General features: G+C 43.9%; 1 protein-coding gene and 1 non-coding gene across 2 annotated transcripts in view; both read right to left on the bottom strand.

Moving 5' to 3' along the window:
• Positions 1–15,697, bottom strand: part of KPNA4 (karyopherin subunit alpha 4) — a 111,905-nt gene that overhangs the window by 24,033 nt on the left and 72,175 nt on the right. The window contains exon 12 of the mRNA XM_029615521.1: positions 11,981–12,109. Coding sequence (XP_029471381.1) covers positions 11,981–12,109 — 129 coding nt within the window. The remainder of the gene's footprint in view (positions 1–11,980; positions 12,110–15,697) is intronic.
• On the bottom strand, positions 911–1,226 carry LOC115099682. Its single transcript, XR_003858857.1, has one exon.

The following is a 15,697-nucleotide window of genomic DNA, read 5'->3' as shown; positions in this document are numbered from 1 at the left end:
TTCTTTATTTCCCCCACCTTTCCCTTTACTTTCTAGTTATTAAGTTTCAATATGTTTTTAATTGTATTTTGGTAAACTTGTTCAATGTAAAGCGCCGTTACAGGCACTAGTTTTATGTTACGCTGTGAACCGATGTGATATCTTTGATGAATGTCGGTATATAAAACCTTTTAAATAAATAAAAATAAAATAAATAAACCATGGCCATACAAAAGGTGATAGCTCCATTGTCCTTATATGGCAAGCTGCATAAAAATTAAAGCACACACACACTGCAAACTGTCTTTATATGACTTCATTAGAGTACATTCCCTTAAAGACTCCTGCAAAAAACTGCTTGTCCGGAAGAGTCCCCAGTGGAGCTTGAACTGGCATCGGCTGCAATGTTGAGGATTGGAGTCTTAACCTGTAGGCCAACCTAGTTAGATGCTGAAACTTTTGTCCCTGGCACCATAACTGTTCTGGAAAAAAAAACATACATCACATGCCTCCAAGAATACTAGCAGGCTGATATCAAGGTGGGACTGTATATGAAGTCAGCTTTTACTCAGCTCCATATGCTGGTAGAGGTGCATAACCCATTTGTGTGGACTAACCTGCCTGAATGCAGAGGAAACTATTTACACCAATACCAATTTTCAACTAGAAACGGCATTATTTTGTTGATGAAATGCTTGAAAAGTAGACTGCAGCAACAATACCATTAATGGAGTTCTTCAGTGGGGTTGAACAGGTAACAGCCCACTGCCAAAAATATTTAATCTTCTGCTTTAGTCACTTAATTGAACTTCATGAAACCTAAAATGTTTCCTATTCTGTTTCTTGGCATGACAGTTTCATTGGCAATTGTTCTATCTAGCTTTACACACATGTACGGCTTATTCATGCCAATTAACTTTTAATTGCTCTTCTGGATCAGCTCACAGGCACATTCATAACAATGAACCTGTTAGAGATTCAAGGGTGTCCAGGCTATTTCTGGGAGCTATCTTTGGGTTACAATCACTGGCATAGTTGCAAAAAAATAAAAAATAAAAAAAACAAGTCGTATGCCTCAGATGCACTCCAAACTCAGCATTGCAAGTTTCAGTGCCCGCATTCAATAACCAAATGATTTTCTCACACACACTTAATAATAAAGTCATAATATTTAAATAGATTACAAATATTCCAGTCACACCCCATACAAAAACTGATACCCTGTGATCTCCATTTCATCATTTCCAAAAGAGTTTTATAGTGATTTATTTTTTAAATTATATGCACCATCATGTAACTATTATCCATTATCAAGAAACAGGATAAAATATTTGGGATCTTTGCAAAAATCAGACTCCACAATGGTTTTGTATTATAGGGTTATGTTTTAATTGTAGTTACTGTCAAATTCTTGTCCTTTCATTTTTCACACCACTCTACCCCAGGGGTTGCAGCAGTATGTCTGTTCAATGGCTCTTTCAATGCAGTCTAATGTTTAATTCTGAGCTTTCCACTGTCACCACCTCAGCCATTCCAGCCTCAGTTTATGAGATCTTCCCCAGTTTAAGGTGTCAGATTGTGAACACCCCCCCCCCCCCAAAACACACACTATTTGACAATCTTTACATTACTCCCCATTTCCATGAAGAATACCTTTTTTGTTTCCTTTTGAAAGGTAACTGAAAAGATTTAGAAAGATGGATGGGATAGTGTAGATTAGTGAGGGAATAATGGGTAAAAAAATTCCAATTCTGTTACAGCCCCACCCCAGTGTATATTGTGGAACTTAAAGTACTATAATAGTGGATTAATTACCACTTGGAAAACACTCCTTCCAAAATATGCTGCTTGAGAAACTACCTATCTACTTGGTAATGTTACATGAATGAGCAACTTGAACTTCATGTTGATGCTTTACAGTTTTCTTCAACTGAAGCTCTTTCAGCCATAATATTCCAAAGCATAGGGTTCAAATGAAGGATAAGTGGCAGACAAAATGAAATGAGAACCGACATGTCTAGTACAGTTCTAAATCCAGTCCTTGGGTTAGAGACTGCCTCAACTGTATGCAAATCTCTCATATGGATATTCATTGCAGATATCCTGAAAACTTGACTGGCTATGTATCCCCTGAAAATTAGGTTGACAACCCTGTAGGCCTGGACACCAAATGAGAATTACCAATTAAATGAGGCAGTCTGACCATTTAGTTGATATGATGGATAGATGACTTTTGAGGATACAGGGAGAGGGAGGAACCATACAATAGATTCTTCTCTAGTATCTGTTGATCATCTATTATTGAATGGATACTCATGCCTCTTGTAGTACTTCTGGAAGAAGGCCATAGGATCTGAGTGGCATTCACCATTTTCGGATGATCTAGTAACTGATTTGAATTTGCATTCTCCATTATGTAGATAGAAACAACTCAGCCAATCTGCTTAAATGTTCTGCTTGCCTTACTGTGCCACTCTACTTGCTGATGTATGAGATAACCACAATGTTAGATTTTACCTTGACTGTCAGAAAAGATCCAGTTTAAGGAATTAAATACCACTAATTTTTAACAGTCATAAGGAAACACTTTCTGTTGCATTCATAGATTGAACAGAACATCACTCCCATTCACCTGAGATGGCATTTCAGTCTTTTTGTGGATATGAAATTTTGCTTAAGATTGAGAATCCTGTCCAACTCTAGTCCGCAAGGGCCACATACCAGTCAGGTTTCCAGGATAACCCTAATGAATACGCATGAACACTGCTTCAGGTTGAATCTTGCTCCCAGATGAATCAAGTCTTGTGCTGAAATCTAAGATTTGTCTTCCAGGTTGTGTCTTTGTATGAAATCAAAGACTTTATCCCTGTGAACTGTAGCTTGAGCAAAACAATCTGCTCCAATAAGGTTGTCTAGCTATTTAAAAAAAAAAAAAAAAAAAAAAAAAAAAGTTTGCTATATCAGTGGAAATTCAGAATATTCTTGAAGCTGAGGAAAGCCCAAAAGACAATGAACTGTACTGGTAATGATTATACTGGGGAACAATTTTTAACAATTCCTGTTGAGTTAAATTTTTCAGCTGTTTTAGACTTAAATAGGCATGCTGATTTCAAAACTGCAGTTTTCTTTTATCATGTCAGCCTCTCTTAGGATACCAAGTATCCCTGTTTTTTTGTGAGTGGTACAGCAGAGCTTGTGAGAAGAGTTGGGTGCAGTCGAATTGGCCTCCAAGATCCGACCTCAAACCTGCTGATCCAAACATTCTACATGAGCCACTTGTTGACAGTCCACAGATTCGGCAGAAAGAACATTATATTCCCACCTCTGCACATAAAACTGTCTCATGAAGCAATTTGTTAAAGCTTTGCCAACTGAAGGAGACTGTTTCAAGGATCTCCTTTTGACATTTCCTAGCCTGTCGTTTGAAAAGATAAAGGCCGATGTGTTTGATGGTCCACAGATTCGGCAGCTCATTAAAGATGAACATTCATCAGAACAATGTCAGAACTTCAAAAAAATGCTTGGTTGTCATTCAAAAACCTTGAAAAGGACTCTTGGAAATACACAAGCACAGAATTACACAGACATTGTCCAGAAACTCTTGGAGAGCCTCAAAATGCTTTGTTACAACATAAGCTTCAAGGTGCATTTTCTGCATAGCCATCTTGCTGACTTCCCTTGGTGCAGTCAGTGATGAGCAAGGTGAATGATTCCACCAAGATTTGATGGTCATGGAGGCATGGTATCAAGGTAGATGGGATGTACATATGATGGCTGATTACTGTTGGAGCATCAGGTGAGATTGTCCACAGATTGAACACTGCCGGAAAAGCTATAATGGAGAAATTACTTACCTGATAATTTCGTTTTCCTTAGTGTAGACAGATGGACTCAGGACCAAATGGGTATAGTGTACTCCTGATAGCAGTTGGAGACAGATCAGATTTCAATCTGATGTCAGCCCTAGTACATATACCCCTGCAGGAAGTGCAGCTCTTCAGTATTCTCCTCGAAAAGCATTGTGGATATATGTATGACTGAATAATTTGAATAACTTGATTAACTTTATAACTTGAATAACGATTAATTTGAACTGATTGAACTGGCTATAGCTGGAGACCGCCAGTGCCCTCAACCGAGAAATGTCGACACCCGGTAGCATGGGTGTCCTATAAGAAGGAAAGCATGGCTTACACTTGAATCACTTTCTCCTGGGGATGTCCCCCGAGAATTCCATGAGTAACGGCAGCTGTGGGTGGGAGGCTGAGTCCATCTGTCTACACTAAGGAAAATGAAATCATCAGGTAAGTAATTTCTTCATTTCCTAGCGTGTAGCAGATGGACTCAGGACCAATGGGATGTATAAAAGCTACTCCCGAACCGGGTGGGAGGCTGCCCGTGACCCACTTAGTACTGCCCTTGCAAATGCTGTGTCCTCCCGAGCCTGAACATCCAGGCGGTAAAACCTGGAGAAGGTGTGGATGGAGGACCATCTTGCCGCCCTGCAGATCTCGGCAGGTGACAGCATCTTGGTTTCCGCCCAGGACACTGCCTGGGCTCTAGTAGAATGGGCCTTGACTTGTAAAGGCGATGGCTTGCCTGCTTCTATGTAGGCCGCCTTGATGACTTCTTTGATCCAGCGGGCTATGTTTGCTCGCGAGGCCGCTTCCCCCTGCTTCTTCCCGCTGTGAAGGACGAATAGATGGTCTGTCTTTCGTACGGATTCAGACCTTTCCAGGTATCTGACTAGGAGCCTGTCTACGTTGAGATGGTGTAGACCTCGAGCCTCTTCTGAATTCTTATGCTCATCTGGCGATGGTAGCGAGATGGTTTGGTTGAGATGGAAGTGACACCACTTTGGGGAGGAACGATGGAACTGTGCGTAACTGGATGGTTCCCGGGGTGAGTGAGGAACGGCTCTCGGCAGGACAGTGCTCGTAGCTCGGATATACGATGGGCTGAACAGACTGCCAGCAGGAAGGCTGTCTTCAATGTTAATAGTCGGAGACACAGGCCGCGGAGAGGTTTGAAGGAGGTTCCGGCTAGGAAATCTAGGACCAGGTTGAGGTTCCAAAGAGGCACCAGCCACTTTAGAGGCCAGTACCAGGCATGTACCAGGGTATCTATTTTCTCTGGGACTTGGGTTCCCTCCTGCGGCTGAAGAATCTGGGTACTTGGGCGTTGGACCGGTTTGCCAAAAGGTCCATGGTTGGTGTTCAATGGTTTACTATCAATTGGAATGCTGTGGTCGAAAGTTTCCATTCTCCTGGATCCAGACTTTCTCTGCCGAGGTAGTCCGCCGCGACATTGTCTTTCCCGGCAATGTGGACGGCTGAGATCTCTTGAAGATTCACTTCCACCCATGACATTAGGAGGTCTATTTCCAGAGACACCTGTTGGCTTCTGGTTCCTCCCTGATGGTTGATGTAGGCCACTGTTGTGGCGTTGTCTGACATTACTCTGACAGCTTTGTCTCGGAGTCTGTGACCGAACCTTAGGCAGGCTAGTCTGACTGCCCAGGCTTCTAGGTGATTGATGTTCCATCCTGACTCTTGTTTGTTCCATTGCCCTTGGGTGGTTAGCTCCTGGCAGTGTGCTCCCCATCCTCATAGGCTGGCATCCGTGGTGAGTAGGATCCAGGTTAGTGAGGACAGTCTCGTTCCCTGGCTCAGATGGGCTTCTTGTAGCCACCATTGTAGTTGGGCCCGGACTCTGTCGGGGAGCTGAAGCCGTACGGTGTAGTTCTGGGACAGTGGATTCCATCGTGATAGTAGTGAGCGTTGTAGGGGTCTCATGTGAGCTCGTGCCCATGGGACTACTTCCAGTGTGGATGCCATGAGGCTGAGAACGTGTAGGTAATCCCATGCTGTGGGGCGAAGTTCGCTCAACAGGGTTCGTAACTGGGTCATCAGTTTTGATCTCCTTGTCTGTGTCAGGATGACCTTGTCTTGTTTGGTGTCGAACCAGACTCCCAAGTATTCTAGAGATTGGGAGGGCTACAGGCAGCTCTTGTTTGTGTTGACCGCCCACCCGAGGCTCTCCAGTAGGGTTTTGACTGCTTGCCTGGTGGCTTTCCTCTGGGGGATTTCGCTCTGATCAGCCAATCGTCTAGATAAGTGTGCACGCGGATTCCTTCCTTCCTTAGTGTTGCTGCCAGCACCACTATGATCTTGGTGAACATCTGGGGTGCAGTGGCCAACCCGAAAGGTAGTGCCCGGAACTGGTAGTGACTGTCCAGGATCGAGAAGCATAGAAAACACTGATGCTCTTGATGGATCGGAATGTGTTGGTAGGCTTCCGAAAGATCCAGGTAGGTAAGAAACTCTCCCAGTTGTATCGCCCTTATTACTGAGTATAGGGTTTTCCGCATAGGTGATGGTTGACAGCATTGAGGTCCAAGATAGGTCGGAACGTTCCTTCTTTCTTGGGGACAATAAAATAAATACTGTCTATTATTCCATTTATGTGTTGTGGAGGCACCGGTGTTATAGCCTAAGGCTAGTAATCTGGTCAGTGTAGCTTCCACTGCCATTCTCTTGTAAGGGTCATGGCAGGAAGATTCCACAAACTTGTCCGGAGGGAGGTAGTGGAAATCCAGGTAATATCCCTCTCGAATAATGGATAGGACCCACTTGTCCGAAGTTCTTGACCCAAGTGTAGTAGAATAGGGCAAGTCTGCCCCCTATGGCTTATTCCTTTAGATGGGTCGGCTGATTTTCATTGTGGGGTACGGCTGGGGCCTGGGCCCGAGCTGGCTCACCTTTTATTGTGCTTGTTCCGAAAGGACTGGCTCCGGCCTGCGGGGCAGGCTGCTTGATATGAGCTTCTATATGGGTTGAAGTGCTGTGATCCTCTGCCCCTGGAGGTCTGGAGGAAGGATCGCTGGTTTCTCTTATTCCTGTCCTCCAATAGCTGCGGTAGTGGGGACTCGTCCCATTTGTTGACTAGCTTCTCTAGTTCGCTTCCGAACAGGAGTATTCCCTTGAAAGGCATCCTTGTGAGTCATTTTGGAGGATGCATCCGCTGACCAGTTTCAGAGCCAGATTTGTGTTCTGGCTGCCACGGTGGCTGAGACTCCTCTAGCTGCTGTGCGTACCAGATCCGAAGCAGCATCTGCGAGGAATGATACAGCTGGTTCCAGGGCCTCCCCAGGAGTGTTGTTCCTGTTCTGTGCTAAGCAGGCACGTGTCACCACGGCACAGCAGGCCGCGATCTGTAACGACATAGCGGAGACGTCAAAGACTGTTTGAGGATAGATTCCAGACCTCTGTCTTGAGCATCCTTGAGTGCTGCTCCTCCCTCCACCAGGATAGTAGTGCGCTTCGAGACCGCGCAGACCATGGCATCCACTTTCGGACATGCCAGGGGATCTTTGGCGGCTGGTCCAGAGGGTAACATGGCTGCCAGAGCCCGGCCCACTTTGAATGTAGTTTCTGGGGCATCCCATTCCAGGTCAATTAGTTGCTGGACGGCTTGTAATAGTGGGAAATGGTAGGAGGTCTGACGGAGTCCCTCTAATAGAGGGTTCGTCTTAGGTTCCCCCGAGGCACTTGTGCCCGGGATGGCAAGCTCTTTTAAGCTGTGTGTGACCTGGTCTGGAAGCTCGTCCTTGGTGAAGAAGTGTCTCATGGTTTGATGGGGTTCTGACTCCTCATCTGAGATGTACGTGTCCCCGAAGGTGGGGCTTCTGGGTGGTGGGATCACTTCCCTGGGCATAGAGGGTCCCGGCATGTTGAGATCCTCTGGTGGAGCCTGTGGCCGCATTATGGGAGGCCCTGGTTGCATGTGGACGAAGGTATGCAGACCTTTGAAGAATTCCACCCAGGAGATAGAAGCTGGGTCTAGACTAGGGGGCGCTGTGTCCCTGGGGAGCCCCGTTTGAGGGGGTCCCGCTGTGTAATGCTAGGTCTGGAGTACTGCTCGAGAGACTGGGGTCCAGTATCGGCTGGGGAGGGCCATGAGTTGGGTCCCCTAGGGCCTCTTTGCACTGTATACACAGGGCCTTGGCCTCCTCATGCTGTGCAGCTCTAATGTGGCATGCTGGGCAAAGGCCCTGAGCTTTGAGTTTATTTTCAGGTGGTGCCATGGCTTGTGCGCATACAATACAGTTGTGCGCTCCAGTGTGCGAAGTTGTGCGTGTGTAGGGAGATGTGCGCACAGGTCGAAATTATGCGCCCGGCACAGTAAGCGCGTGGTTATGCGCTTCGCTTGTGCGCCCGGTACTTGTGCGTGCTACGTTGTGTGCACAGCTCGCCTCTGTGCGCACGGATCGAAACGGCAAACAGGGAACCAAACAGAGCCAAAATAGTGACGGTGACCACGCGAACAATATGGCAACCACTTCGGAGGGTCTCCACGTGGGAGGACCCTCTGATCTGACCGGGGGATCTAGCCCTGCTAGGGCAGATCAACCTGGTGGCACTGGTCCCGGCTGGCGACCTGTGCCTCTCCTCGAGCTTCGGAGACTTTTAGACAGGTTTCTACTTTACCTTGTCGCGGCACTTCCCAGTTTTGTTCCGGGCAGTCTCCGGCTGCGGGGGGAGAGGGAAAATACCTTTACCACCGTGCTCGAGGTTGCACCTGCTGCCTCTCAGCCTCACCTGATGTCAGGGGCTAGGTCCCCGCCGAGGGTCTGCTGCTGGACCGAGACTTACCTCCGAGGGATCGCAGAAATCACCTCGGGAAATCTCAACTGGGGGAGGGACCCAACGGGTGTCACCGCAGGAGTGTGGGGCTCATCTGTAGAGGTAAGATTTCTCCTTAATTTGGTTTTCTTTGGTAAAAATTATTCTAACGCTGTGCTAGCGTGCATAGAGTCCTTAACTGCTATGGAGACGGAAAATACTTAAGAGCTGCACTTCCTGCAGGAGTTTATGTACGAGGGCTGACGTCAGATTAAAATCTGATCCGTCTCCAACTGCTATCAGGAGTACACTATACCCATTGGTCCTGAGTCCATCTGCCACACGCTCGGAAAGTGTAAATTTTTACCTTAATATGTATGTTTGGTAGCAGAACTTTACTACTAGTACACAATTTGACTTACAGTAACAATATATAGCCTTTGTATGAATAAAATAACTAAATTTATTTATTTTTAATTTTTATATACCGATGTTCCTGTAAAATATACATATTGCACCGGTTTACAAGGAACTGAAACTGTCGCCTTTGGGGTGGAATACATTGAAACAAGTTGAAAATAAAGAACTTAAAGGGATATAAATGGACTACATTCAAATAAAAGAAATTACCTAAATATACTGTATTTCCTTTCTATGTACGTTTTGTATGATTTTTGGGACAAAGGGAGGGTATCGTACCTTAAAAAGTTGACGAGAGAAAAACTGGGGTCATTTTTGGATTCAGATGTCAAAAGTTAGTCAAAAACAAGTGTCAGATGTAACTCAACGAAAATTGTGTTCCCCAGTGTTATTTATTGCAAATCTTAAATTCTCATGCAATACCTTCATTTGTCTCCTGAATATTCTTTCAGGATATCCTGAAAACTTGACTGGCTAGCTGTGTCCCGAGAACTGGGTTAAGAATCACTGCCTCACAGCAGACAGAATAAACCTGTTTAAAAAGGATATATTCTTGTGACATTTACATTTTTTCTGTCTGGAGCATTTTTGTGCTTCTCAGACATGACTATTCAAATATGCCTAGGCAGCAAAGGAGGTTTTGGTAAGTCCTTAATGAAAGGGAAGCAGCACCTATTACCATTACCCTAAGTGACAACTCCCAGGTTCTGCTCAGCAGTTCCATATGTGGTGAACCAACAACCATGAGCTTGAGAAGCACTGGAAGATGCTTAAAACCTCTGCTGCTGGCAAGTTTGCTGTTTCTCTGTGAAGTGTGGGGTACAATCCCACGCTGCACGCTAACCAACAAAAACTGAGGCAGAAATGGACAAGGGATTATTACAGACTCAAATTTGAGCCTGGAGACTGCAGCCGCCGCCTTTGGTCACACTTCATAGCTACACACAACTCAAAAATATGGTTTCTATTCCTATTTTAAGTGAAAAAATAAAAATGTTTAGGGAAACATGCATTTCATCAGCACATAAAAAATAAGGGTAATTATATTTGTTTCATTCCTGCCTCAAATGAATTATTAAGTGTATATAAATCAGTGAAATTCCTATCACTCAAAATATTGTTCATCTAGATATTTACCACAAACATTGGGGTAGATTTTTAAAAATTGCGCGATCGCGTACTTTTGTTCACGCACCAGGCGCAAACAAAAGTACGCTGGATTTTATAAGATACGCGCGTATCTTATAAAATCCGGGGTCGGCGCGCGCAAAGGGGTGCACATTTGTGCAACCTGTACGCACCAAGCCCAGCGCGTGCTGCCTGTTCCCTCCGAGGCCGCTCCGATTTCGGAGCGGCCTCGGAGGGAACTTTCCTTCCCCTCCCTTCCCCTACCTAACCCACCCCCCCAGCCCTATTTAACCCCCCTCTTACCTTTGTTGGCAGATTTACGCCTGCTAAAAGCAGATGTAAATCTGCGCGCGCCAGCGGCCTGCTGGCGCAGTCACCCAACCTGGGGGCTGGTCCGGAGGCCTCGACCACGCCCCCGGGCCGGCACCACGCCCCCGGGCCCACCCCCGAAACGCCACGGCATGCCCCCTCCCCGCCCCTTTTAGAAAGCACTGGGACTTACGCGCGTCCCGGGGCTCTGTGCACGCCGGCGGCCTATGCAAAATAGGCGCGCAGGGCTTTTAAAATCCGCCCCATTATGTGAAAAAGTTAGTCTATCTGTGCATGATTTCAACAAAATCTACTATAAAGTACAGAACACAAAACTGTTCTCAAAATCTGAGAGATACTGCATTAGGAGTTAAAAAAAAAAAAAAAAAGAAAAATCCACATAAACTTGTTCATTCATCCCAAAAACCACACACAATTACTCAAAACATACCAATTAAAATCCTCCATTTTCTTTGTGATTCACACTCAGAACTGGCTGTCATAACCATAAGGGCTTTTACATTATTTGATAAAGGCAAAACAGTCACCACCACCTTTGAACCAGTTGGATCCTTTTAAAATGCCATGTGGGTTCAACTACCACCTGCAGGTGTACAATTTTAACACAAAACCAATCCCGTTTACCTTGGAATATTTAAAAATGACAACTGGCAGTAATATGTACCATCTATTACACATTCAAAAAAATCTTTAAGCAATTCCACCAATGCCCTAGGATCAACCACTTAAGGGTATGCCATTAGACTTGTCTGGTTTAGAGGAGGTACTAATCTATGATTTCACAAATGAAAAATCATTCCAAAGATCACTTCTAGCTCCATTCCAAGTACAGCTGCAAATATTCAAGATTATAGAAGCTGCCCAAAGAATTTAAATAATTTGGCAATAAAATGTCCAAATTAAATGTGCCTTCCAAATATTACACAGCAATGTTTAAAAAGCTCTATTGTGCGCTATATAACCTCAAATAACTTTATAAAAAGTATTTTCTTTAAGCTGCACAGTCAATTCACCCAAAACTGTCAAATATTTCTCTAAACCAAAACAATTGTAGACAGTGATTAAAAGTTGCACTATACAGTTAGAAAGCCTCCATGGTTCAGAAGAGTACCTTGGGAAAATTGAATTTAAAAAAAAAACACAAAAAATCTTTCCATGTGTTTTCAGGCCAGCCTCAGCTCTGAACTGTGTGGTACATCATCAGCTTCTTCACAGTTTGCAGGATCCTTACTCCTTTTCAGATGTCTGGAGTTGCTGAATTACCATCATCTGAAATTGGCTGGAGAAACCACTCAGCATACTCCAGCAAATAAGCCTATTGGCTCATGAGCCATTTTAATCTAGCAGCACCTCTTCAAAATTGAAAAAAATGTGAATGTTTCTAATAGGATGTCCAATGTATCAAAAAAAACAAAAAACTGGTCATTCATAAAATTCCCTCCAGTTCTTTATTATGATCACAAAATCAAGGCTATATGGTTGCTTTTAATGTCACATACCTTATTAATTTTTTCTTTGGGATGTGTCAGAAGTGCTGGGAAGTGTAAAAGAGCTTCACAGTTCAGAACTACTTGGGTCTGTTCATCAGTACCAGTAACAATGTTTCCTACAGCTCGAAGTGCAGCAGTCTGAACAAAACACATACATGGAAATATAAATACTAAATGTTCAAGTATAGAATCGAACACATACTGTATACAGAATATGGACACAGGAGGAGGATGTACTTCGATAAATGAAGTCAGTAAATCTTTTCTGCCTTGTTAAAACAAAGTTCCTGACTTCAAAGCCTTCTCAATATTGTGCACACTGAATAAATTCACCTGCTAGACACACAACAGGAACTAACTTCTCCACAAGAGACAACATACTGCTTTGTGTACCATTTCTTACTCAAGCTATTGAGTAAATGGAACCCATTAGAAATGGAGAAATTACTTAACTGATAATTTCCTTAGTGTAAACAGATGGACTCAGGACCAGTGGTTGTGTGTTCCTCTGCTAGCAGATGGGAGACTGAGTCAGGTTTCAAAGCTGACGTCACCCTAGATATACTTCTGCAGTGACCTCAGCTCTTCAGTATTCTCTTCGAAAAGCCATCGTGGCCATATATAATTGAAGAACTTGATTAGAATTTGGATACAACTTGATTAAACCCTTGGTTAACAAAATCTGATTAAAAACTGGAGACCGCCAGCATACTCAACCAACATAAGCGTCTAAACCAGCCATACTGTGTATGCTCTGAACTAGGGGTAGGGCAAAGGCTTACCCGTATTCATATGTAAGAGGTTTGCCTCATGGACGATTCCTTGGCGCCTCTCCTGGGCAGCCGTGGGCGGGATGCTGAGCCCATCTGTCTACACTAAGGAAAATAAAATTGGCAGGTAAGTAATTTCTCCATTTCCTAGCATGTAGCCAGATGGACTCAGGACCAGTGAGATGTACAAGAGCTATTCCCAAATGGGGCGGGAGGCTGGCCGTGGTCCAGTTAGCACTGCCCTTGCAAAGGCTGCGTCCTCTCGAGCCTGGAGAAGGTGTGTAAGGAAGACCATGTCGCTGCTCGACAGATGGTGGGTGACAGTAGCTTAGCCTCTGCCCAGGATACTGCCTGGGCCCTAATAGAATGAGCTTTGACCTGAAGGGGTAAAGGCTTCCCTGCCTCTATGTAAATTTGCCTTGATTACTTCCTTGATCCAGCAGGCTATAGTAGTTTGCGAAGCTGCTTCGCCCTGTTTCTTCCTGCCGTGAAGAACAAACAAGTGATCCGTCTTGCGTTCTGGTTCTGAGTGTTCTAAGTACTGCACTAGGAATCTGCCAACATTTAGATGGCGAAGAAGGCGAGAGTCTGTCCTTGTGACCCTCCGAGACTAAGGAGATGGATTGATTCAAGTGAAACTCCGAGACCACCTTTGGTAAGAAGGAGGAAAAGTGCGAAGCTGTAATGTTCCGAGAGTAAATCGAAGGAATGGTCTGTGTTTCATTTCTTTATAGTAAGTTATTATTCTAGTAAGTTGATTTGCTGTTTGAATAAAGCTAGAAGGAAAAAAAAAAACCCAAAAAAGAAACCTCCAAACAAACAGCTCTCCAGCTTTTAAAACAGCTTTTAAACAGCTTTTAAACTCTCCCTTGGAGTTAGTTGGCACAAAAATTCGGTTCAAACTAAAAATTGGGGCATAAAGACTGTTTTTTAAAACAATTGTCCAAAAAGCAAAGGCAACAGTCCAGAAGTGCCCTGCTTTACCCAGCTTGTCCCAGGCTAAACTGTTTGACTCCCTCCCTCCCTACCCCTCTACCCACCCACCCCTGGGGCTTATTTCTAATAAAGACTGCCTAGATTACCATTGGCAGCGAGATAAATTAGTACATTGGTAACAGTCAAGGAAATACAAATCACAAACTACCAAGATGAGGACTATCCAATGTAACTGCTGTGGAGCCTTTATTCTGAGGGAAAGCATCTGGAAACTTAGAGCTTGCCCAATTTGTGCACAACTCTCGTCCTTGAAAATGGAGCTGACTGAGATAAAAGCTCAATTAGCTTCAATTAAAGGTAGTACACCCACATTGCATTACTCAGATAATAATTCCCCAATATCACGGAAAAACCAGGAGTCAAGAAAAGGAGATCCATTAGGCTCAGGTAGGACCCACAGTCACCCATTCTTGACAGATGAGCAGCCAACAGGTATACCCCCCCCCCACTCAAACAGGTCATTAAGAAATTCTTTAAAAACCAGGAATACAGTGGGTCTGGTAGAATTAGACCTGTGATGAGGAGACACACAATGTACCAAATGTAAAAAGAACAAGCCTTCTCTATATTAAAAACTGAGGAAGTTCTTGAGAAAAACATTGCAGTATTACCAGAAAAGAGGGAAAAAACACAATGCATGCAGTATTTCAAGATCCATAACTAAAAGAAAAATCTAATTGAGATGGATAACTCTGTCATCAGTGGCAAAACTGCAAAAGGAAAGAGTGAAGTGAATAACAAATCTCAACTAATATCTCATAAGGAGTCCAGGAAAAGCAATAACCTTAAAGAGAGTACCTGGAAGGCTATGACCACAAATGCACATAGTTTGGGAAATAAAATCCCAGATCTGCAGGCCCTAATGGCTGAGGCAGAATTGGACATTGTTGCTATCACAGAAACATGGTTCACAGAATCTCATGAATGGGATACAACAATACCAGGCTACAACTTGTTAAGGAAGGACAGAGAGGATAGAAAAGGGGGAGGTGTGGCTCTTTATGTCAGAAACATCCAAGCATCTGAGCTACAAGGAAGTTGGGGTAAAGAAGAAGCTCTATGGGTCGACCTAAAAAAAGATGACGGAGTGTCCATTTATATTGGAGTGGTTTACAGGCCTCCAAACCAAAAGGAAGAGCTGGACAGAGATCTGATTGAAGACATCCATAAGATAGGTAGGAAGGGAGAAGTGGTGATCGTGGGTGACTTTAATATGCCAGATGTAGACTGGAAAATCCCATCTGCAGAAACTAAAATAGTAGAGCAATAATGGATGCCATGCAAGTATCTTTGTTCAAACAAATGGTGTTGGAACCCACAAGAGAAGGTGCTATACTCGACTTATTGCTCACTAATGCAGATAATGTCTCAGATGTCCAGGTGGGTGCCCACCTCAGCAGCAGTGATCAAACGGTATGGTTTAATATCACTAATAGAATAGGGAAAAGAACCACAAAGACCCTAGTTTTACAGTTCAAAAACACAGACTTTGAGGAAATGGGAAAGTACCTGGAGGAAGAACTTAAAGGATGGGAGAACGAGAGAGATGTGGATCAATCTAAAAGGAGCAATCACCAAGGCAACTGCTCTATATGTTAGAAACAAAGAAAAGCAAAAGAAAATTGAAACCTATCTGGTTCTCAAAGGAGGTGGCTGACAAAATTAAAGCTAAAAGAACAGCTTTCAAGAAATATAAAGGATCCCAAAGGGAGGAGCACAAAGAAGAATATTTGTATCAACTGAGGGAGACGAAGAAAACAATCAAGTTGGCAAAAAATCAAGCAGAAGAGAGGATTGCCAAGGAGATAAAAAATGGTGACAAAACATTTTTCAGATACATCAGCGAAAAGAGAAAGGTCCAAAGTGGTATAGTGAAATTGAAAGGTGGTAACGATCGATGTGTGGAGACAGACGAAGAAATGGCAGAAATATTAAACGAATACTTCAGCTCTGTGTTCAC

The sequence above is a fragment of the Rhinatrema bivittatum genome, chromosome 9 (assembly GCF_901001135.1).
Source record: "Rhinatrema bivittatum chromosome 9, aRhiBiv1.1, whole genome shotgun sequence".
NCBI lineage: Eukaryota > Metazoa > Chordata > Amphibia > Gymnophiona > Rhinatrematidae > Rhinatrema > Rhinatrema bivittatum.
Note: the sequence above shows the minus strand (reverse complement) of the source record. Positions and strands in the feature narration are given on the sequence as shown.